Genomic DNA, 24,554 nt, shown 5'->3' on the forward strand with positions numbered 1-24,554 from the left:
TTTGCATAAAGACAAGAGTCGTACAGTTTAGAAAGAAAGAAATAGAAAGAAAGAGAGAAAGAACAGTCACTAAATATTCCGTGTTTCTGACACACGTGGTTGAAAAGAACTCTCCTGTCTCTTCCCTGTGACGCAGAGCGCGTGAGGCTGGTTCGGTTGGGACACACAGCCCCCGTATCGCGATAAAAACTCACCTGGTCACCTGGTAGCTATCAACTATATACTGTCTTCTACCAAAAAACGAGCGGGAACGTCCCTAGCAGCGGACTGGCGCTCTCTCAGCGCAGAATTGTAAAGAAGCTTTATTTAATTATGCGTGGCTAGAAAAAAATGCTAAATTCTTAGTCAGCACGCATTTAAAAGGAAAACATAGTATGACATTTTTTCATAAAATAAGCACTGACAATTAGTCCAGGGGTCCACGAGTGCTTCCGAGTTTGGAATTCCGAATCCTATTGTTCCACACTCCACTCTTCGTTCTTTTCCGCCTTTGTTCGGCAATTCACGTTTTAAGCAGAAGAGGTGCTATTTTTTTACATAACCGCCAGAGGTCGCTCGACAACCGTGTATTACAATCAAGGGATTTTTAAAGCGGATAATGTTATTATTCGCCACTAGGGGGTCACTAAAACACCTTTTTTTCTAACTATACCGTATTACAGTACTAGCAAAGTTGCCTTCTGCCTTATAGGGCAGCAGTGTGGAGTAGTGGTTAGGGCTCTGGACTCTTGACCAGAGGGTCGTGGGTTCAATCCCAGGTGGGGGACACTGCTTCTGTACCCTTGAGCAAGGTACTTTACCTAGATTGCTCTACTAAAAACCCGACTGTATAAATGGGTAACTGTATGTAAAAATAATGTGTAAAAAATAATGTAATTGTATGTAAAAAAATAATGTGATATCTTGTAACAATTGTAAGTCGCCCTGGATAAGGGCGTCTGCTAAGAAATAAATAATAATATTTGGTAGGGTTCTCTATCCTACGGACCTCTCTATACTACAAACATATAATATAATAAATAAAAAAAGGTCTGTCTTTCACGAAATGTCCTTTATTTGATTAAAAAATAAAAACTCGAGTCGCACTTCTATGAATGACCGCCAGGGGTCGCGCTTGGCCACACTCAATCCCATTTCCTCTCCTCTCTGATCCCTGATTCTTGCGTAACAACAGAGCGGAGCCCGCATTGAAGAATCCTTCGTCAGATCCGGGCTAATTTCTTTCTTTTTCATTCCCCTCGGCTTTTCCACTTGCCGGAGATTCCCGAAGTCTAGCCGAATCCTCGTCATCAGCCTCGGCGAGGAATCGAGAGAGAGAGAGAGAGAGAGAGAGAGAGAAAGAAAGATAAACGAGGGTGGTTCGGGATTAAAAAGCAGCGCCGTGAAATTAAGGAACGTTATTTACATTTTAGTGCTCAAAAAAAGACTATATGAGTCGAAGGTCGAGCGGAGTATAAGAGACGCTTTCTTTGGACAATCTCCTACATGCTCCAATCAGACCGCTAATAATAATAATAATAATAATAATAATATTACTGCAGCAAAAAATCGGATTATAGCGTTGAATACAAAACAGGATAGAAAAAAAGGGTGTATATCGCCGGTTAAATAAATAATTAGCCATCCACCGGCCAACGGTTTACAGCAAGCGGTGAAATATATATAAATAGATATATTTTTCCCCCCACGAAGAAAGAGAGGGGGAGAGAGAGAGAGAGAGAAGGAACGAGAACGAACGACTGCCTTTGTTTTTTTTCTGTCGGAGGTGATTTAATTAAAACCAGGAGTCGATGTGAATCCAGCCACAAGAAGACAAGACGGGAAAATCGATTTTCTTTTTTTTAAAAGGACATGTTTAAATAAACAAGCGACGCCGCTGTGGACTCTCTTTATATAGATATATAAAATAAAACCACAGGACCGGTTTCATCATTCGTGTCGCGCAGGCTGGACATTGATCTTCGCACATTGAAATCATCACCATATTTATAACCCGATATATTTTGTTATAATCTATCCATTGGCTATTCCATTGTTTCCCCACACCTCCATTACTTCTGCTGCAGGATTGCAAATTCCACGCGTGTTTTTTTTAGTTTTCCTGCGTTTCTTTTGAACGGAATTGTGTGTAGTTCACACCCGCTGGTAGTATAGCATTGAATTCAGATATATTTTATATTTATTTGTGTTTTTTTTTCCCCGCCCGCTGGTTTTTGTTTGTGGTTGTTTTTCAGAAACACGCTGTCTTTTGTTTCATAATAATATTATTATTATTATTATTATTATTATTATTAATAACAGCGCCGCTAACAATAATATTCTGCACATTATATCCCATAAGCATTGAGAACAGTAACCTTATCCCAGCCTTTTTATTTTAATAAATACACATCGATTTATTAATTAATTTATTTATTTATTTAGACTGTGGGGTGTGTACCTTTCTCGCTTGCAAACATACATACGTACATATATATATATATATATATATATATATATTTTTAAAAAATATTATTATTATTATTATGTCGGCCGAGGTCGTTTCCAACATTATGATGCCGGGAGCTCGGGTAATGTTAGACCGGGAAAGGGACGTTGATAACCCGGCCCAAGCTTTATCATCGTCGCCCGGGAGCGGTTTGAGCTCCACCCGGGGAATCAAGCGAGGAGATCCGGACTCCGAGGCGTCTTTGGCGGCCAGTGCGATGAACGCGGCCGCGGCGGAGTGCAAGAGGCCTCGCATGGACGGAGGACTGGCTGCCGGAGAGATTTCACTGGTAAGATACAATATTTATTATTATTATTATTTTAAAAATATCATTGTTTTAAATGTAAAGTTCTTAAATAAATTCCACTTGTGTATGTTATATTAAAAATTGGTATCAAATTACTGGTACGGGTGGTGACGACATTTTTATGTAAACAAAGGGTTATATTTTTCCATTATTATTATTATTATTATTATTATTATTATTATTATTATTATTATTACAAGGTCGCGTATGGAAAAGTTGCAGTACGTTTTTCAAATACATTATTATTATTATTATTATTATTATTATTATTATTATTATTATTATTAATGGTAGAACGCGTGGTGTGACTGTATCACGCGTGTCTAGAAATTGATATTTTTGAGTGGAAAAGTGGGGAGGATGTCGAGGAGAAACTGGACAAAGACCGACATCCGCTGCGTTCAAACACAATGGGCAGGATGTGAGACTCGGAGCGGTATTTATTTATTTGTTATGCACGGGATAAAGAAACATTTTTCAACTATTAAAAAAAAAATCATAATAATGATAAATTTCAGACTAATTTTCCACATCTGCGTGGGTTCTTTGTTTAAATACTATATTTTAACATTATATATATATATATAAATAAATTATGGTATACAGTTGTTGGTACACCTCTCCCTCCCTCTCTCTCTCTCTCTCTCCCTCTCTCTCTCTCTCTCTCTCTCTCTCAAATTCAAACGGTCTTTATTCATCATCGTTGCTTTAAAAAAAAAAATCGCACAGAAATCGCTCCTCTTCCTCTCTGTATGAAACTCCCAGTTTGAACAGAAGCTTTTCCAATGCTAGACTGGACACGCGATTCCGACGCCTCTCTCTCTCTCTGTTATCATTATTAACGAGTCGTTCAGCGGAGGCTTTTTCTCCAGAGCGACTTCCAGAGACTAGGGGGGTGAACTCTGCATCATCAACAACTGCTGCTGCTGCTGCTGCAGAGTCACTTCCAATAGGAGCTCGTTTGTTTGACGTCTCATCCGAAGGACGGAGCACAAGGAGGTGAAGCGACTCGCTCAGGGACACACACACACACACACACACACACACACACACACACACACACACACACACGCACACACACACAGGGAGTCAGTGGCTGAGCCTGGATTTGAACCTCCTGGTATCGAGACCCCTTTTCTCAAACCGCTGGGACCAGCCAGCCTCTATTTCACCCCTCCCTCCCTGTTTTTAATCCCGGTTTTTGGATCATGACGGATAACGGGGTTTATCCCTGCTGATCTCGTTACCGGACTCTCAAGCCTCTTTGCTGAAGCAGGGGGATCAGATTGCAATCGGATCCCAAGCGCTGGGCCACTTCACCAGGGGATTAGCGACACACACGCTCCAGCAAACCTGCACAGAGCCCCGCGGGCAGCAAATGACACTTCATTTGGAAGAAACGCTGTGTTTTTTTAGTCAATTAATAATTGGCTTCAAATGAAAGTGGTTGAACCATCACAACTGTTATTATTATTATTATTATTATTATTATTGTTATTATTATTATTATTATTGCTCGTAGTGTTATTAGTACGCTGTCTCTAAAATATCAATTGCAGTTTCTTTGGAAGGATTTGGAAGTGGGATATCTTTTATATTATATGCAGTGAGTCGGAAATCCTGTTCTCTCCTGGGAGTGTCTGAGACCACTTTCTCTCTGTCCTCCTCCCTCTCTCGCTCTCTCTCTCTCTCTCTTTCCTCCTCCCTCTCTCTCACATCTGTTTTCCAGCTTTGAAAAACCCTCTCCTTCTCTCTCTCTCTCAAAAGTCAACGCGGCTAAAAATAAAAAATAAAAAAATTAAACGCACAGAAATCACTCCGGTTTCTCTCTGTAAGAAACTCCCAGTTTGAACAGAAGCAGATGTGTTGAAAAATCTCCTCTCTGCACCCCCCTCTCTCTTCTCTCCTCCCCTCTCTCTGTCTCTCTCCCCGTGTGTGTGTCTCTCTCCCCCCTCTGTGTGTGTCTCTCTCTCCCCCTCTGTGTCTCTCTCTCTGTCTCTCTCCCTGTGTCTCTCTCTCCTCTCCCCTCTGTGTGTCTCTCTCTGTCTCTCTCTCCCTCTGTGTGTCTCTCTCTCTCCCTCAGTGTCTCTCTCTCTCTCTCCCTCTGTGTCTCTCTCTCTCTCTGTCCTCTCCCCCTCTGTGTGTGTCTCTCTCTCCCCCTCTCTGTCTCTCTCTCTCCCTCTCTGTCTCTCTCTCTCTCTCTCTCTCCCTGTGTGTCTCTCTCTCTATGTCCTCTCCCCCTCTGTGTGTGTGTCTCTCTCTTTCACATCTGCTTTCCACATCTGCCTCCCCTCCCCTCTCTCTTCTTTTTCCTTTGTGTAATTTTCAGTTCTCTCTCACACACATCTGCTTCCCCTCCCCTCTCTCTACTTTTTCCTTTGTGTAATTCTCAGTTCTCTCTCTCTCTCTCACATCTGCCTCCCATCCCCTCTCTTTCCTGTATGTAATTCAGTCTCTCTCTCTCTCTCTCTCTCTCCCTCCCTTTCTTTCTTTTTTTTAATAATTTTTTCCACAGTAAAAGCGCGGCACACAGTGTAATAAAGCCCTTGCCAACATCTATCTGTTCTGAAGCGTTTCTCCCATTGTCAAGAAACTCGCTATCAACATAATTTAGCTAAAAGTTCTTGAGAATCAGATTCTGGGGATACAAGGGGGTGTCTGTCTGTCTGTACCTCCGTCCGTCTGTCTGTCTGTGTGTGTGTCACAGTTTTGCATCTATATGTTGACGCTCTTCTCATATTGGGGTGTATGGATACACTAGTGTTCTGATAAGGTTCATGTGATGTTTGTGTTTTGAGGCGCAGGAAGATCACATGATCCTTTAATTATGGGCTGTTCTGTTCAGTGAGACCGGGAGAGCGTGTGTTCATCATACCAGCTATAAAACACACGGCTCTCAAGAACCACTCTGTGAACTACAATGAGCTGTTCTGTGGTCTTGAGACGCAGTGAATCTGTACACCCCTGGCTAGAACTACAGTTCCCAGCATGCCTCCTCACTGGCACCACTGGTGAGGGATGCTGGGAGCTGTAGTTCAACTACAATGAGCTGTTCTGTGGTCTTGGGACGCAGTGAATCAGTACAGCCCAGACTAGAACTGCAGCTCCCAGCATGCCTCCTCACCGGCACCACTGGTGAGGGATGCTGGGAGCTGTAGTTCTTTAACATTCTTGTACCCCCCCAATACAAACAATACAGGCATCTATTACGATACATCATGTACTGTATTTAGATGCTGTTGATGGCAATTCAATAAGTCAATAGATTTAACTACCATGAGCTGTCCTGTGGTCTTGTTTTATTATTATTATTATTATTATTATTATTATTATTATTATTATTATTATTAGTATTATTAACGAGTCGTTCAGCTGAGGCTTTTTCTCCAAAGCGACTTCCAGAGACTAGGGGGGTGAACTCTGCATCATCAACAACTGCTGCTGCTGCTGCAGAGTCACTTCCAATAGGAGCTCGTTTGTTTGACGTCTCATCCGAAGGACGGAGCACAAGGAGGTGAAGCGACTCGCTCAGGGTCACACACACACACACACACACACACACACACACACAGGGAGTCAGTGGCTGAGCCGGGATTTGAACCTCCTGGTATCGAGACCCCTTTCTCGAACCTCTGGGACCGGCGAGCCAGCGATACAAACGATGCAGACCTCTATCAAAGAAAGCATGGCGACCCCTCGACGCGCAGCGAGGAGCCGCGGCCTCTGCTGTGGATTCGCTAGCTCTCTTCACGAGAGAGTCGGTCGTTCATTTTGAACGTCTACAAACCAGGGCAGGCCGACAGAGCAATTAAAACGAGAGCCTTTCAATGCATTCAGACCGAGACACACAGACAGACCAATTACCCGCTCGGTGAAGCTCGTTACCATGGCAACAGGGGCCAGGAGATTAATGCGGTCTGTCGGCGCGTGTGTCAGCGAGGGGGGGGGGCTGTATTTCCCACCCTCCCCTCCTCCAAACAACAAATAAACGAGAAGAGACTCACTGGATTTGAATGATCGCCTTTGCCTTGTTTTAATTTCCCGTTCCTCTCCGGTTTCTCTGAGATACGAATGTTCCAGCTTGGCATCGTTTTTATTTGATAAGGTGTTCTCATTAATGAACATTTCTGTGCTGTGGGTGTCTGTCCAGTGATTGAAAACGAGATGTTTTGTGTTTGAATTGGACGGTCTCGAGGAGTCGAAAGGGTCAAAGTTCAAGTATATTTTCCTCTAGAGGAATTATCACTTTTTGACGTCACTGCTGTGGGATTAGGACTTTTTTCGAATGGCTCAGGATGCAAATATAGCCTGTGTGTTTGTGTGTATGTGTGTATATATATATATATATATATATAATATATATAGAGAGAGAGAGAGATAGAGATAGAGATAGAGATAGAGATAGAGCGAGAGATATATATAGATAGATATATAGATATATACAGAGAGAGAGACAGATATATACAGATATAGATATATATATATAGATATAGAGAGAGATATAGATAATGTGTGTATCTATCTCTCTATCTATCTATCTATCTATCTGTATCTATAATCTCTTGAGTTAAGGTGAGAGAAGCCATGAGGTATAGAATTCTGAGTAATCGGGATATGCAAATATCAACATTACGAGAGCCAATCAAATCGCGTGAAAGTTGCCATGTCTATCTGTCTATATCTATATATCTCAGACCCTGGGGTCAGTCCCAGTTATAATTACTGTTCCAGTTCTAGCAGCTCGGTTTGCTGAAATTGCAGTAAAGTAATTGTTGTTAACATGTTTTACTCTGTGTGTTCTGTATAACCCGAGTTATCACTGCTGGAAATACACAAACGTGCTAGAAAACGTTTTTCAAGAGAGAGAGGGAACGAAAGAAAGAGAGAAATCCAGCCCTCTCCCCTCTTTTCCTGCACATTTGTTTTTCCTCTCATGACTCACAGGACAGGAATGTTTGTTTCTTTAGGGGAGAGGGGAGAGGGGAGAGGGGAGAGGGGAGAGGGGAGAGGGGTAGAGTTACAGTACTGGGGTCTGCCCCCCCTCCCCCCTCCCCCCTCCCCGCTCCCCTCTCCTGGGACCCCCACATCCCTCCAACATCCTTCAAAATCTTTCCTTCTCTCCCACCCTCTCTCTTTCTTTCTCTCCTCTCCTCTCCTCTCCCACCCTCTCACTCTCTTTCTCTCTCTCTCTCTCTGCCTCTCCCACCCTCTCTCTCTCTCTTTCTCTCTCCTCTCCCACCCTCTCTCTCTCCTCACCTCTCCCACTCTCTCTCTCTCTCTCTCTCTGCCTCTCCCACCCTCTCTCTCTCTCTCTCTCTCTCTCTCTCTCTCTCTCCCCCCCCCTCTTGTATCAGTTAATAAGTCTGGTCGCCCCTCTGTTGTGATCTCGGAGTGTCTCATCTCAGATGGAAGAGACCACACACACACACACACACACACACGCACGCTCGCTCGCTGAGACGCACACGCACTAATTAAAGCTGTTTTGTGTCGGCAGTCTCTGGCTCCCAGATTGGGTCAATCAGTCAGTAATGGAAAGACAATGAACAGCACAGCCAGGCTATTGAAATAATAACGAAGCAAGCCTGACAGAGAGAGAGGAGGGATTGAAATAACCTGGCAGCTTCTCTCTCTCTCTCTCTCTCTCTCTCTCTCCAGCTTGATCCTATCCTGGTTTCACTAGGAGTTTAATAATAAGACACACCTGAGCTTGTTAGTTAGACACACTGGGGGCTGATCAAGCTGGTAGCAGTGAAACCTGGACTGGATCACACTGCTGTGCAATAGGAGTCTGATTGTGAGCCCTGTGAGTGTGTCTGGTCTTGTTGAATTACCTCTCCAGTTCTGTGAAAGGATTCATTGAGAGAGTGAAGATGCAGACACAGACAGACTCTCTCTGTGTGAGTGTAAATTCAATGGCAAACGTTTCCACTAGAAGTCTTTCTCAGCGTCTTCAGTGTGAATTCAACGGCAAACGTTTCCACTAGAAGTCTCTCTCATCGTCTTCAGTGTAAATTCAATGGCAAACGTTTCCACTAGAAGTCTTTCTCTGTCTTAAATCTGTCTTTCTCTCCATATATCTATATATCTATATCTTTCTTTTAGCTGTTTTATTTTTTTTTTAATCAAGACAGAACCATGTTTTGCAAACTCCAGCAGAAATCCAGACTTTCCCAACACGCCCTATAACTAACTCTGCCAGGCCAGGAAACTGCCTCCATGGCGACTCTGAGACGGAGCCCGAGTCTCATCCAGAGCTAATGAGGGGCTGGAGCCAAGATGGCCGCCCCAGGGAGCCAGTTTCCTTCATCTTTGTATATATACACTTAGATAAACATTCAGCTTTAACTGGGAAATTGCAGTTCTCAAATTCTCAGTATATTGCGGTGGTGGTGATGTGTGTTATTTTTTTTTTTTTTTTGCTGGCTCAGCGTTTTTAATCGTTTTTAATCGTTCCCAGATGCTGACAGGAAGTTTAAACACAAAGGAACTCTTGTGTGTGTGAGAGAGAGAGGGGGGGGAGAGAGCAGAGGGAGGATGAGAGAGAGGGGAGAGAAGGAGGGATGAAGGAGGAGAAACTGCAGATCTTTTTTTGGAGAGAGAGGGAGGAATAAAGGGAGAGACGTCAGAATCGTGTGTCCGGTGTAGCGTTGGAAGGGCAGAGTGGAGATCTTTCAACACGTCCGCTCTGATCGCACTGGGAGTTGCATACAGAGACAAACACGAGCGATTTCTGTGCGTTTCATTTTACTTTTTCATAGCTGCGTTGACTTTTTGGCAACGATGCTGCTTGTGTGACTTGTCGATACTGTTTTGAATTTGAGAGAGACTCTAAATGAACTAAACCCTCCCCTCTCTCTCTCTCTCTCTCTCTCTCTCTCTTCCTTCCCCCTCCCCCAGAGAGTTTTGCAAACACATCACAAGGGTGAAGAGATTTAATTACACAATTACGAGAGAGAGAGAGAGAGATGGCTAGATGGATGAGAGAATAGAGGGAGATTGAGAGTTTATTACAAATCAGGCCACAATCTCATAGATTAAATACAGAGCTCTCTCCTCTCTTCTCCTCCCCTCTCTGTCTCTCTCCTCTCTCCTGTCCCCTCCTCCTCTCTCTGTCTCTCCTCCTGTCTTCTCTCCTCCCCTCTCCTCTCTCCCCACTCATCTCTTCTCTCTCCTGTCCTCTCTTCTCCTCTCCTGTCCTCTCCTCTCCTCTCTCTGTCTTTCTCCTTGCCTGGAGGAATGTGATGACCTCATTCCTTCTTCCTTCCTGGAATTCTCTCACCCATGACTGCGTCTCCAAGGCAACCATGCCATGTCCCTGCGCTCTGATTGGCTGAGCCCAGGATGATGCCGAGTTCAGGAGGGGGGGGTGGGGTGTGGGACTGAAATAGAAACAGCCCCCCCTGAGGGGTCCGAGAGAGAGGGGAGGGGACGGGACTGAAACTTGATCAGGATCTTTAGCGCAAGTTATTGAGAGGATCAGAATCTGGGGGAGGGGTCTGTCCTGTCCTCTCTCTCTCTCTCTCTCTCTCTCTCCTCTCTGACTGTAAATGGAAGCATCCAGTTGTTAGCTTGCCTGTAATAAACTTGCTAGTGTGAGTGGGTCTGTGTGTGTGTGCGTGATCTTTGTGTGTGTGTATCTTTTGATCTTTGTGTGTATCTTTGATCTTTGTGTGTGTGTCTGATCTTGGTCAGTGTGTGTGTGTCTTCCCTTATCTCCTTTATTTATTATTAGTTATTATTATTATTATTATTATTATTATTATTATTATTATTATTATTATTATTATTATTATTATTATATTTCTTAGCAGACGCCCTTATCCAGGGCGACTTACAATTGTTACAAGATATCACATTATTTTTACATACAATTCCCCATTTATACAGTTGGGTTTTTACTGGAGCAATCTAGGTAAAGTACCTTGCTCAAGGGTACAGCAGCAGTGTCCCCCACCTGGGATTGAACCCACGACCCTCCGGTCAAGAGTCCAGAGCCCTGACCGCTACTCCACACTGCTGCCCTGTTAGTTTGCTTCTGTCTCTCTATTCATCTTTAATATACTATTTTTGAAGGAAGTCTTTCTTTCTCTCCTTCTTTGCTTCTCGCCTTTCTTTTAAAATCCTGTTTTTTTTTTAGAATGAAAACTTTTTATTTTATCTATCTGATATTCTATTTTGGATTTCCAAGCATATTCTTTCTCTCCTTCCGCTGTGCCTCGCTCCTTTCTTTTTTTAATACACTGTTTCAGAAACCTTCGTTCTCTCTCTCTCCTCTCGTTCTGTTTGCTCACCTCGTCTCCTCCCCCTCTTCTCTTTCAGAGTGACCCTTTGACCTCCGGTTACCACGGATACCAGCCCATGCACAGCCAGGTAAGGCGACCTTTGCCCTGTCTGGTTTACACGTGTGTTGCATGTTGGCTCACTCTTCAGAAGTGACCTTGCCCTGACATTAGATATGTGTTTATCAGTATTGCAAATACAGACCTAATTTTACTGAGGCGATTCAACGGTTTAGGGCTAGAGGGCGCTAGTGGGTTAATGTTAATGCAATAGGCTGATCTTTCACCTTCCTCTGGAGGCCTGGGTTCCAATCTAGGGGGCGCTAGTAAGTTAGGAAATGCTGAATTTCTAACAGATCTTGTTGTGATGCAGACTCTGCTGCAGAGGGCAGTGTGGAGCAGGGAGTGTGTTTTTGTTTGGTTTATTTTGAACTGACAGGTTGAGATACGGCACCCAGCCACACCTTTCTGAAGAATTCATTACACCCTGAGAGACAAAGAGAGGAGAGAGATGAGGGGAGAGAGACCAGAGAGAAAAACCAGAGAGAGAGACCAGAGAGAGGGGAGAGAGACCAGGGAGAGGGGAGAGAGACCAGGGAGAAAAACCAGAGAGAGAGAGACCAGAGAGAGGAGAGGAGAGAGAAAGACAGGAGAGGAGAGAGATCAGAGAGAAGAGAGGGAGAGACCAGAGAGAGGAGAGGAGAGAGACCAGAGAGAGGGGAGAGAAACCAGAGAGAAAAACCAGAGAGAGACCAGAGGGAGGAGAGGAGAGAGAGACCAGAGAGAGGGGAGAGAGACCAGGGAGAAAGAGAGAGAGAGAGAGAGAGAAGAGAGGAGAGAGGAGAGAGAAGAGAGAGACTAGGGAGAAAGACAACAGAGAGGGAGAGAAGATGGACAGAGGGACCAGAGGAGAGGGGGAGGGGGGACAGATGGACGGACATTTAACTAACTGCCCGTTCCATATATTTCCTTCCAGATATATCCCTCCTGTGAAAAGAACAGTTAAATAAATGTCCAATCATGACACAGTCCTCTGCTGTGGAACTCTGGGTAATGTAGTTCCCTCTAGGTAGTTTGTAGTCCTTTATCGTGGAACTCCTGAGAACTGTGTGGGCTTTTGTGCAATGGAACTCTGGGTAATGTAGTGCAGGGATGCCCGGTGTAACCCTGGGTAATGTAGTTCCTTAGCTGTGTTGCAGTCCTTTCTGTCTTGGAATCCTGAGAGCTCTGCGGACTCTTGTGCAGTGGAACTCTGGGTTATGTAGTGCAGGGAGGCCCGGTGGAACCCTGGGTAATGTAGTTCTCCCCTCGGCATTGTCCCTGTGTGTGAATCTTGCAGATTAGCTGGCTAGTTTTGCAGTAGCATTTAGATTTAACAGGATGGATTTAATAATCCAGAGATAATCCCCTCTCATCTCTCTTCATCCCTTCATCCTATCATTCTTGTAAATCCCTTGTGCTCTCTGTCTCTCTCTCTCTCTCTCTCTCTCTCTCTCTCTCTCTCTCTCTCTCTCTCTCTCTCTAATGAAACTAAACTCTTTTCAGAATGTAGTAAACTAACACAGACCCCAAGAAGAAGGGATTCTATATTATACTGTAGCGTCAAACCGAACAGGATTGTGGGGCTCTGTCTGTCTGTCTGTCTGTCTGTCTGTCTGTCTGCAGCTTTAATGACACTAAACTCTTTTCAGAATGTAGTAAACTAACACAGACCCCAAGAAGAAGGGATTCTATATTATACTGTAGCGTCAAACTGAACAGGAGTGTCTGTGTAACTCTGAGTCTGTGTGGTTGTCTCAGCTGTTCTGGTCACAGTTGTTGTTTTTTTTGGGGGGGGGGGGGGGGGGGGGTTTGAAGGTTGTAGTGTTTACCCCCCCCCCCCCCCAGTCTAAAAGACCAGATGCTGTGAAATTCAGTGACTAGCGAAGCAAACGAGAAACACAAGCATCAGTGATTATAATAATCAAGGAGTATACCATTTAATAATAGTATTTGTAGTAGCAATAATAATAATAATAAATAATAATAATAATAATAATAATAATAATAATAATAATAAAAATAAAATAGTAAAAAATTTTACAACTAATATAATAGTAAAGCTATCAATAGATAGATATGTGTGTTTATGTGTATATATAGGTTCATGTGTGTGTGTTTGTGTATATATATATATATATATATATATATCTATATATATATATATATATATCTATATAATATATACACACACACAAAAATTTCTTCTTTTTTATATATATATATATATATATAAATTCTTAGCAGACGCCCTTATCCAGGGCAACTTACAATATTTATAAAATATCACAGTACAAAGAATCACATTACGAAATATCACGGAACAAAATATTACATTTTAAAGTATCAATGTGTTGATTGAGTTTTTTTTTCAAAGTGCCAGCCTGTCTGCCTGTCTCTCTGCCCGTCTGCCTGTCTGCCTGTCTCTGCCTGTCTCTCTGCCTGTCTCTCTGTCTCTCTGCCCGTCTGCCTGTCTCTGCCTGTCTCTCTGCAGTACAGCAGGCAGCTGTTCTCAGACTCGCAGACAGGACTCCTCTTTCAGCTCTCGCAGAGTTAATCCTGCGCTCTCAGACACAAGCACAGCTGAGAGGGGAGCTGGTGTCGTGTGTGTGATACCAGACCACAGCACCACTCCCTGAAGGCTACTGAAGTGCAACGTGCAGCTGTCAGCCAGGAGTTAAGAAATACTGAGACAGTTAAATACACTGGAGACACTGAGAGAGGCTTCTAGTGGAAACGTTTGCCGTTGAATTTACACTGAAGACGCTGAGAGAGACTTCTAGTGGAAACGTTTGCCGTTGAATTTACACTGAAGACGCTGAGAGAGACTTCTAGTGGAAACGTTTGCCATTGAATTTACACTGAAGACGCTGAGAGAGACTTCTAGTGGAAACGTTTGCCATTGAATTTACACTGAAGACGCTGAGAGAGACTTCTAGTGGAAACGTTTGCCGTTGAATTTACACTGAAGACGCTGAGAGAGACTTCTAGTGGAAACGTTTGCCATTGAATTTACACTGAAGACGCTGAGAGAGACTTCTAGTGGAAACGTTTGCCATTGAATTTACACTGAAGACGCTGAGAGAGACTTCTAGTGGAAACGTTTTCTTTTCAAACAGACAAAAACATTTGATTACAGTGGAATGTGTTTGATTTTTGTGTCGATTTTCTTAACAATAAACAAGACACACTCTGAAACACACACACACTGAGGCACAGACACACACACATGTCAGATTTGCACTGTTTGGGAGGGACTCCATCTCACACAATCACAGGAATTCCAATAAAAAGCCCGGCTGTGCGTCGCCTGAAGCACATTGCTTTAAAAACGTTAAGGGAGGGGTGAAAAAATATTTACCCTTTCCAAACCTGCTTTGAAAAATCCAGTGTGTGAAGCTGAGATTGAAGAGGACAGCTGTGTGTGCCTGTCTACTCCTGACAGCTGTGAGGAGAGAGAGGGAGGGGAGAGAGAGAGAGACTCGCACAGATTTGAAGTCCCATCACCACACTCTGTCCCATTCTCTGTCCTGTTTCTACCTTTTGGAAGTCTCTGTGTGTGTGTGTGGTTTTTAAAAAAAGAAACGGCAAGACTTATTTTTATACTGGAACCAGTAACCATGATGGGAATTTACTCCATGGAATACCCGCCATACCATCGTCACTCTCGGCTGACCGTGCAGGTAAGCAAAGGGTTAATTTCGAAACACACGTGGCAAAGATAGAGAGAGGGGAGCTAAACTGAGTCCAGCAGACCAGCTCTAGTTTGGGGCTCTAGTGCCTTCATCAGCGTGATTGAAACTAAACTGAGTCCAGCAGACCAGCTCTAGTTTGGGGCTCTAGTGCCTTCATCAGCGTGATTGAAACTAAACTGAGTCCAGCAGACCAGCTCTAGTTTGGGGCTCTAGTGCCTTCATCAGCGTGATTGAAACTAAACTGAGTCCAGCAGACCAGCTCTAGTGGGGCTCTAGTGCCTTCATCAGCGTGATTGAAACTAAACTGAGTCCAGCAGACCAGCTCTAGTTTGGGGCTCTAGTGCCTTCATCAGCGTGATTGAAACTACACTGAGTCCAGCAGACCAGCTCTAGTGTGGACGTTTTGTGACGGCTTTGTCGTTGACGCTCGGAGTGTGAGATCTCCACTCTCTGAGACTTTTAGGAGTTTAGTGGCTGCAAATGGACTCTGGTGGGGAACGTCCCTTCTTCTAATGTGTGAATTTCAGTGTGTCTGTGTCTCTCAGTATTTGTCGCTTAACCCTACTTCCCTACCCCCCAGTTTCATCCTGAGTTAGAGCGACAGCTGGTTCCCCGCAGCCATTAAAGGGTTAAAACCGACACCCGCCCCCACCTTCCCCCTCTCTCCTGGAGGTCAGTCCGAGACAGCTGCTGTGCAGAGTGTAACAGTGTAGAGAGAGAGAGAAGCAACGTCTCCCATCGTAAAAACACAGCAAAGTGTGATCAAGCACAGTGAAAGCATAGGGAAGCATTGTAAAGCACAGAGAGGTCTGGTAAAGCATAGGGAAGCATTGTAAAGCACAGAGAGGTCTGGTAAAGCATAGGGAAGCATTGTAAAGCACAGAGAGGTGTGGTAAAGCATAGGGAAGCATTGTAAAGCACAGAGAGGTCTGGTAAAGCATAGGGAAGCATTGTAAAGCACAGAGAGGTCTGGTAAAGCATAGGGAAGCATTGTAAAGCACAGAGAGGTCTGGTAAAGCATAGGGAAGCATTGTAAAGCACAGAGAGGTCTGGTAAAGCATAGGGAAGCATTGTAAAGCACAGAGAGGTCTGGTAAAGCATAGGGAAGCATTGTAAAACACAGGGAATACCTCCACTCCCTCTATCCCCCTCTCTCCTTCAGTCTCGTGTGTGTGAGACTTGGGAGATCTTGGCTCTCGCACTTTGAGTTTTGAACAGGTTTTGACAAAGCAATTAATGCTGTTATCACTCGCCCAGAATAACAGAGCAAATACTTAAAAAACCACACCCTGTCCTGCCCTGTGTGTGTGTGTGTGTGACTCAGTGACTCTGTGTGTCTCAGTGTGTGTGTGTGTGTCTGTCTCAGTGACCAGTGTGTGTGTGTGTCTCAGTGACTCTGTGTGTCTCAGTGTGTGTGTGTCTGTCTCGGTGACCAGTGTGTGTGTGTGTCTCAGTGACTCTGTTTCAGTGTGTGTGTGTGTGTGTCTCAGTGACAGTGTGTGTGTCTGTGTCTCTGTGTGTCTGTGTTTGTCTGTGTGTCTCTGACTCTTGTGTGTCTGTGTGTGTGTGTGTGTGTGTGTCTGTGTGTCAGTGTGTGTGTGTGTCTCTGTGTGTCTGTGTGTGTGTGTGTGTCTCTGTGTGTCTGTGTTTGTCTGTGTGTCTTTGACTCTTGTGTGTGTGTGTGTGTGTCTCAGTGACTCTGTGTGTCTCAGTGTGTGTGTGTCTGTCTCGGTGACCAGTGTGTGTGTGTGTCTCAGTGACTCTGTTTCAGTGTGTGTGTGTGTGTGTCTCAGTGACAGTGTGTGTCTCCGTGACTCTGTGTGTCAGTGTGTGTGTCTGTGTTTGTCTGTGTGTCTCTTACTCTTGTGTGTCTGTGTGTGTGTCTCTGTGACTCTGTGTGTCAGTGTGTGTCTCTGTGTGTCTGTGTTTGTCTGTGTGTCTCTGACTCGTGTGTGTCTCTGTGTGTGTGTGTGTCTCTGTGTGTCTGTGTTTGTCTGTGTGTCTCTGACTCTTGTGTGTCTGTGTGTGTGTGTCTCAGTGACTGTGTGTGTGTCAGTGTGTCTGTGATTCTGTGTGACTCTGTCTTAGTGACTCTGTGTGTGTGTGTGTCTCAGTTTATCATAGAGGAAAATCTACACAATATAGGAGTCAATGCAAAGTCCTCAAACTACATAACTGCATGTGTGTCTGTTTTGAAATCAGTCTTTTCAATGCAGTTTCAATGAGCAGTAACTTCAGCCTGTGTAACTTTCATCAGTGTGTGTCTGAGAGTAATACAGCAAGTGCTTGCAATTCCTGTGGTTTGCAGTAAAGACTGGCTCTCTTATTATTGTGTGATTTTAAAACTGGGCTGCGTTTTGTGTGGCAAGCACAGGGTCAGTTTGTGTGTGTGTGTGTGTGTGTAGTTAGTCACAGATATTATTCACAAACACGCACATGAATATGTTTGTCCTGTGCAGCTACTGTAAATATTCAGTTACTGTTTAATGCTTTAGTATGGCAGATATTTATTTTGTCAAGTTTGATTTTAGCATTTGGAGTTGAAACGTTTGTCAAAGAATTTTATATTTTATAGAAAATGAGAGACTTATTATTATTATTATTATTATTATTATTATTATTATTATTTATTTCTTAGCAGACGCCCTTATCCAGGGCGAAACGTTTGTCGTTAACTATCCCCGCTCGACCTTTTAAAAAAAAAAAAAAAAGTCATAAATTAATCGCTTTAAAACGATATGCCTTTAAGAACAGCGAAACGGTGTTGAATTGCACAGGGCTAGACTGCAGCGGTGGGCGTGTCAAGACGAGGGAAGCGCCAGAGGGCGGGGCTTGAATCCCTATCTGCAAAACGGCAGTGGGAGGAGCTAGAATGCCTGGGCGGAGACAGAACAAATGGGGGCGTGTTCCGTGTCCCTCTCGCCGACCTTGGCAGTTGGCAGTGGGCGTGTGCAGAACGCGAGAGGGGAGGGTCTTGGAGTTTTGCGGTCGCTTTGATCGATCACCAGCGGAAAGGGGGCGGGGCGAGAGAGAGAGGAGAGCCATCTGGGTTTAATCATGGAAGGAGGCCAGAGGGGATAGAGAGAAAGAGAGAGAGAGAGAGAGAGAGAGAGAGGGGGAAGACTTGACAAAAAAAACAAGGGATCGGGTTCGCAGAAGGAAAGAAAGGGATCGTGGCGTGTGCGATTTTTTTTTTTTTAAAAGCAATCGAAGCTATAGATAGATCAAAACAGATACTTTGTAGTCTTATTTAATGTTTGATCGCGTGTAGTTTGTAACACAGCGCTGGCTGCTGCGTGTTACCTTTGGCACAGATAGAGAGATAGCTAGCTAGGTCGTGTAATAATAATAATAATAATAATAATAGGTCTTTTCTAACACGGAGTGACGCCACCTCGATTGCACACGGCGGGTTAGTTGTTTGCAGAAAGCAGCGAGCGAGCTCAGCTCTGTTCTTGCGGGCGTGGAGCGATTCATGGACAGGATCATCATGGTGACTCAGGTGAGAGTCGGCAGTGTGTTTATTACCCTGTGTGTGTGTGTGTGCAAGCGCCGGATCCACTGCCGCCTGGGCTCAAGCTAGGTTCATATATATAGATAAATAGATAGATAGATAGATGCACAGGATTGGTGTTCAACTGTCTCTGAATTAGGATTCGTTTTGTTCTGTATTTGCTGTGTGTTTTTGGAAGAGGAAACACGCGGTTGCAATGCGAAACGGTTTTGTGTGAGTGTGTGTTTGTTTTTTCTTTAGAAATGTGTGTATATCTTTTTAATTAAACGACGTGCGTTTTAAAATATTATAGATGAACCACAATCTCGCTGTTGCAGTAATTAATAGCTGTTAATATCTATTGATACTGTAGCTCTCTGTGTGTGTGTCGTGTGTGTACAACGCTGTTTGCCGTTGTAATTCTCTGTACTGTATAATTGCAGCGCGTCAAAGGCTTATATAAATGTATACCTTCTGTATTATGAACATGTGGGTGTGTATTACTCATTATTATAAAAATAATATAATAATAATATCGTTCGTTCTGAATTTATCATTTTTTATCTTAGTTGATTTTAATGCTATTTGTGAGTGTCTGTGATATATATATATATATATATTAGTTTATTTAGCAGACGCCTTTATCCAAGGCGACTTACAGAGACTATATAATATTATTTTTAATTAGCCAGGTTACAGTAATAAACTCCTCCCATTGTGTTTTGCAATGTGTTGTCCCTGATGTGGTCTCTCTCTCTCTCTCTCTCTCTCTCTCTCTCTCTCATCTCTCTCTCTCTCTCTCTCTCTCTCTCTCTCTCTCATCTCTCTCTCTCTCTCTCTCTCTCTCTCTCTCTCTCTCTCTCTCTCTCTCTGGCTGGCTTTTTATTCCACTTCTGACGCGTCCGGCGCGGTCGAGACTTCACATTTCAACGTGTTCTTTTCTCTCTGTTTTCTCCTCCTCTCTCTCTCTCTCTCTCTCTCTCTCTCTCTCTCCGCTTCAAGGCATCCTGCTACCATGTATGGCGTGTGAGCTCGCCTGAGGAATGCTGTTAATTTTGATGTGATAATAATATACGGGTTCAAAGCTGTTCCAGTCTAAGCGTACAGCGCGGACTGCAGCGCTGCTAATGCGGGAATCCAAACACCCAGTATTACGATCATACCAATAATAATAATAATAATAATAATGGTTTTGGTAATGACAATTGTTATAATAGCCGTATCAATGATAATGATTGTGCTAACGGTAATAGTTTTATATAATGGTAGTAATCAATAATAATTATTATTATTAGTTTATTTAGCAGACGCCTTTATCCAAGGCGACTTACAGAGACTAGGGTGTGTGAACTATGCATCAGCTGCAGAGTCACTTACAACTACGTCTCACCCGAAAGACGGAGCACAAGGAGGTGAAGTGACTTGCTCAGGGTCACACAGTGAGTCAGTGGCTGAGGTGGGATTTGAACCGGGGACCTCCTGGTTACAAGCCCTTTTCTTTAACCACTGGACCACACAGCCTCCTAATACGACTAATAATAATAATTATAATAATAATTATTATTATTATTTAGTTTACTGTGTTCTTCCAGAGTTTTGTAGTTTAAAAAAAAAAAAAAAAAAAAAACACAAAGGGATTCTATATTCTGTCTGTCTGTCTGTCTGTCTGTCTGTCTGTCTGCAGCTTTAATGACACTAAACTCTTTTCAGAATGTAGTAAACTAACACAGACCCCAAGAAGAAGGGATTCTATATTATACTGTAGCGTCAAACTGAACAGGATTGTGGGGCTCTGTCTCTCTGTCTGTCTGTCTGTCTGTCTGTCTGTCTGCGGCTTTAATGACACTAAACTCTTTTCAGAATGTAGTAAACTAACACAGACCCCAAGAAGAAGGGATTCTATATTATACTGTAGCGTCAAACCGAACAGGATTGTGGGGCTCTGTCTGTCTGTCTGTCTGTCTCTCTGTCTGTCTGCAGCTTTAATGGCACTAAACTCTTTTCAGAATGTAGTAAACTAACACAGACCCCAAGAAGAAGGGATTCTATATTATACTGTAGCGTCAAACCGAACAGGATTGTGGGGCTCTGTCTGTCTGTCTGTGTGTCTGTCTGTCTGTCTGTCTGCAGCTTTAATGACACTAAACTCTTTTCAGAATGTAGTAAACTAACACAGACCCCAAGAAGAAGGGATTCTATATTATACTGTAGCGTCAAACCGAACAGGATTGTGGGGCTCTGTCTGTCTGTCTGTCTCACTTCACAAATATCTAGGGAAACACTCGTCCGATTGTGATGAAACTCTCTCAGGACCTTCTTCAGCTCACAAATTCACAATACATTTAAAAACCTTAGAGCTCAGTAAATTAGTTAATGGAGTATCTGATCTCTCTCTCTCTCTCTCCATTAAAAATTCATGATTTCTCAATGAAATATTGAGCAGGGAACCCTGAAATAAGTCAGAGAGAGAGAGTCTGTGTACCCCACTCACACTAACACAGACAGGGGGGGGGGGGGGGTGATGATGTCACTGGTTGGCTTGTACACTGTAGACTCCCTATCGCACAGCAGTGTGATCCAGTCCAGGTTTTACTGCTCCCAGCTTGATCAGCCCCCAGTGTGTCTAGCTAACAAGCTCAGGTGTGTCTTATTATTAAACTCCCAGTGAAACCAGGACTGGATCACACTGCTGTGCAGCGGGAGTCTGATTCCCAGCCCTGTAGATAGACTTTGGTTGAAGGAGGTTTGTAGCTGATTTTATAGTGAAGAGAGCTACAGGATATTGCTGGGAACTGTGGGATATTTAGACAGAGAGATCAGGGCTGGGAATCAGACTCCTATCGCACAGCAGTGTGATCCAGTCCAGGTTTTACTGCTACCAGCTTGATCAGCCCCCAGTGTGTCTAGCTAACAAGCTCAGGTGTGTCTGATTATTAAACTCCTAGTGAAACCAGGACTGGATCACACTGCTGTGCAGCGGGAGTCTGATTCCCAGCCCTTGTTTTCTGTTGACCTAAATCAAAATGGAACACGACACCCCTGTTAAGAAATAGATGCTTTTAAACTAATCCATTAGAGCTCTCTCCCTCCTCTCCACTCTGTCCCGAGGGAAGTGGAGAGCTTTTGTGTCTGGTTCACAATGGTGCAATTACTGTAGTACCATCAATATTTAATACTAATGGAGGGAGGGAGGGAGAGGCAGCATTCTTTATTTATTCAGCAGGAGAGTGTGCATGTCTCTCTCCTTCGCTCTCTCTCTCTCTCGTGCTCTCTCTTCCCCCTCCCTTTCTCTCCATCTCTCTGCAGCTCTCTGTCTGTCTCTGTGTCTCTCTCCACTCTTTCTGTCTGTCTCTCCGTCTCTCTCTGTGTTTCAGTTGTCTGGGAGCTTTGTGAATGACTCACACTGTGTGGGTCTCTCTCTCTCTCTCTCTCTCTCTCTCTCTCTCTCTCTCTCTCTCTCTTTCTCTCTCTCTCTCTCTCTCTGTGTTTGTGTGTTGTGTGGGAGCTTTGTGAATGACTCACACTGTGACTCGCTTTCACAGGGTTACAGTCACACTGCTGCTCAGAGTTTAAACAGATCCACCCTTTAGAGCCACAGATGAGAGAGACCTGCTCAACCAGACATTATATATATATATATATATATATGTGTTATTATTAACAAGTCATTCAGCGACTTCCAGAGACTAGGGGGGTGTACTCTGTTTCATCAACAACTGCTGCTGCTGCTGCTGCAGAGTCACTTCCAATAGGAGCTCGTTTGTTTGACGTCTCCCCCTGCAGGACGGAGGATCTTCACGTTCTGTCTCTGATGTTAACCCCCCCCCCCCCCTCTGTCTGTCTCTCCTCTCTCTGTCTCTCCTCTCTTGCTGCTCTCCTCTCTCTCTCTGTCTCTCTCCTCTCTCCTCTCTCTCTCTCTCCTCTGTCTCTCCTCTGTTCTCTCTGCTCTCTGTCTCCCCCTGCAGGACGGAGGATCTTCACGTTCTGTCTCTGATGTTAACCCCCCCCCCTCTCTCTGTCTGTCTCTCCCCTCTCTGTCTCTCCTCTCTCGCTGCTCTCCTCTCTCTCTCTCTCTCTCTCTCTCTCTCTCTGTCTCTCCTCTCTCTCTCTCTCTCGGTCTCTCCTCTCTCTCTCTCTGTCTCTCCTCTCTTGCTGCTCTCCTCTCTCTCTCTGTCTCTCTCCTCTCTCTCTCCTCTGTCTCTCCTCTGTTCTCTCTTTCTCTGTCTCCCCCTGCAGGACGGAGGATCTTCACGTTCAGTCTCTGATGTTAACCCCCCCTCTCTGCTCTCTGTCTCCCCCCGCAGGGCACTCAGGATCCTGCAGTTGGGACGGACGGTTTGCTGCCCCCTCCTTTCGCTGCCTTCCCTCCCCCACCCCCCCCTCAGAACGGGCTGGGGTCAGAGTTCATCGTGCCAGAGTTCCCTGGGCAGGATCTGCCCCTCAGTATGTACGGGGCTGCTCCGGGGCAAGCGCAGGGGGAGAGCGGGGCAAATAACAGCCAGGGGGGCAACAACACCAACAACACAGGGGGCAGTGTGAACAACAGCAACGCAGGCACCAGCGCAGTGAGTAACCCTCTCTGTGCTTTACAATGCTTCCCTATGCTTTACCAGACCTCTCTGTGCTTTACAATGCTTCCCTATGCTTTACCAGACCTCTCTGTGCTTTACAATGCTTCCCTATGCTTTACCAGACCTCTCTGCTTTACAATGCTTCCCTATGCTTTACCAGACCTCTCTGTGCTTTACAATGCTTCCCTATGCTTTACCAGACCTCTCTGTGCTTTACAATGCTTCCCTATGCTTTACCAGACCTCTCTGTGCTTTACAATGCTTCCCTGTGCTTTACCAGACCTCTCTGTGCTTTACAATGCTTCCCTATGCTTTACCAGACCTCTCTGTGCTTTACAATGCTTCCCTATGCTTTACCAGACCTCTCTGTGCTTTACAATGCTTCCCTATGCTTTACCAGACCTCTCTGTGCTTTACAATGCTTCCCTATGCTTCACCAGACCTCTCTGTGCTTTACAATGCTTCCCTGTGCTTTACCAGACCTCTCTGTGCTTTACAATGCTTCCCTGTGCTTTACCAGACCTCTCTGTGCTTTACAATGCTTCCCTATGCTTTACCAGACCTCTCTGTGCTTTACAATGCTTCCCTATGCTTTACCAGACCTCTCTGTGCTTTACAATGCTTCCCTATAAGGAAAAAAAATACAAAAATGAATTTATTTAGCGGTAGTTCTGTACAGGGTTTTATATTAGTGTTATAATCTCTCTCTCTCTCTCTGCTCTCTAGCAGACAGACGGTTCAGCCCAGACAGACGGACAGACAGATGGACAGACTCTGTCCCCCGACAGTGTGGACCCCAAAGCCACCCCCAAGAGGCTGCACGTCTCCAACATCCCCTTCCGATTCAGGGACCCCGATCTCAGGCAGATGTTTGGGGTGAGTCCCCCTGCTTCATTTTACGGACTACTTTCTCAAACAACAAACAACATCTAACTATTTATTTTAAAAGATAATGCAGTATCACATTTAAAATTAATAATGACACCTGCAGCCGTCCTAGAAAGAGGTTGAAGTTTCTAATTTGTTTTGTTTTTTCAGCAATTTGGGAAGATCTTGGATGTAGAAATCATCTTTAATGAGAGAGGCTCCAAGGTAAGTCAGTCTGATCGTGTATCTAACCTGAGTGAGATGTCATCTCTGCCTCCGTTAGCTGGACCTTTATCAACTCGGTATTTTTTTTCTTGGTATTTACATTTTTTGTACCAGTTAAAAAAAAAAAACTAAATCTAAATGCATTTATTTCTTAATTTTTTTAAATGTTTTTTTTCTTTACATTAATTGCTGTTTGATTTGATAATTGCTCTTTTCTCTCTCGCCTCTCTCCATCTCTTCTCCTCTCCCCTCCTCTCTCTCTCTCTCCCTCCCCCTCTCCATTCCTCTCCCATCTCCTCTCCCCCTCCCTCTCCATTCCTCTCCTCTCTCCTCTCTCCTCTCTCCTCCTCCCCTCTCCTCTCTCTCCTCTCCCCCCTCTCCACCCTCTCTCTCTCCCCCCTCTCTCCACTCCTCCCCCCTCTCCTCTCTCTCTCTCTCTCCACCCTCTCTCTCTCCCTCCTCTCTCTCCCCCCTCTCTCTCCACTCTTCTCCCCTCTCTCTCTCTTCACTCCTCTCTCCACTCATTCCTCTCTCTCTCCTCTCTCTCCTCTCCCCCCTCTCCCCTCTCTCTCTCTCCCCTCTCTCTC

General features: G+C 44.4%; 1 protein-coding gene across 7 annotated transcripts in view; it reads left to right on the top strand.

The window, feature by feature from the left end:
- Window positions 1–1,149: 1,149 nt before the first annotated feature.
- Window positions 1,150–24,554, top strand: part of LOC117432534 (RNA binding protein fox-1 homolog 2-like) — a 42,139-nt gene continuing 18,734 nt past the window's right edge. For 2 of the 7 annotated variants that reach the window (XM_059019508.1, XM_059019511.1), the window contains exons 1-5: window positions 1,151–2,777; window positions 11,118–11,168; window positions 22,609–22,869; window positions 23,602–23,751; window positions 23,914–23,967. In XM_059019508.1, the coding sequence (XP_058875491.1) occupies window positions 2,526–2,777; window positions 11,118–11,168; window positions 22,609–22,869; window positions 23,602–23,751; window positions 23,914–23,967 (768 nt within the window). In that variant the 5' untranslated portion in view covers window positions 1,151–2,525. Of the gene's footprint in view, window positions 2,778–11,117; window positions 11,169–14,637; window positions 14,800–17,922; window positions 18,314–22,608; window positions 22,870–23,601; window positions 23,752–23,913; window positions 23,968–24,554 lie in introns of those variants that run through there. The other 5 variants (XR_009322704.1, XM_059019509.1, XM_059019510.1 and 2 more) reach the window with 5 other exon arrangements.

Source organism: Acipenser ruthenus, unplaced genomic scaffold, assembly GCF_902713425.1.
Source record: "Acipenser ruthenus unplaced genomic scaffold, fAciRut3.2 maternal haplotype, whole genome shotgun sequence".
NCBI lineage: Eukaryota > Metazoa > Chordata > Actinopteri > Acipenseriformes > Acipenseridae > Acipenser > Acipenser ruthenus.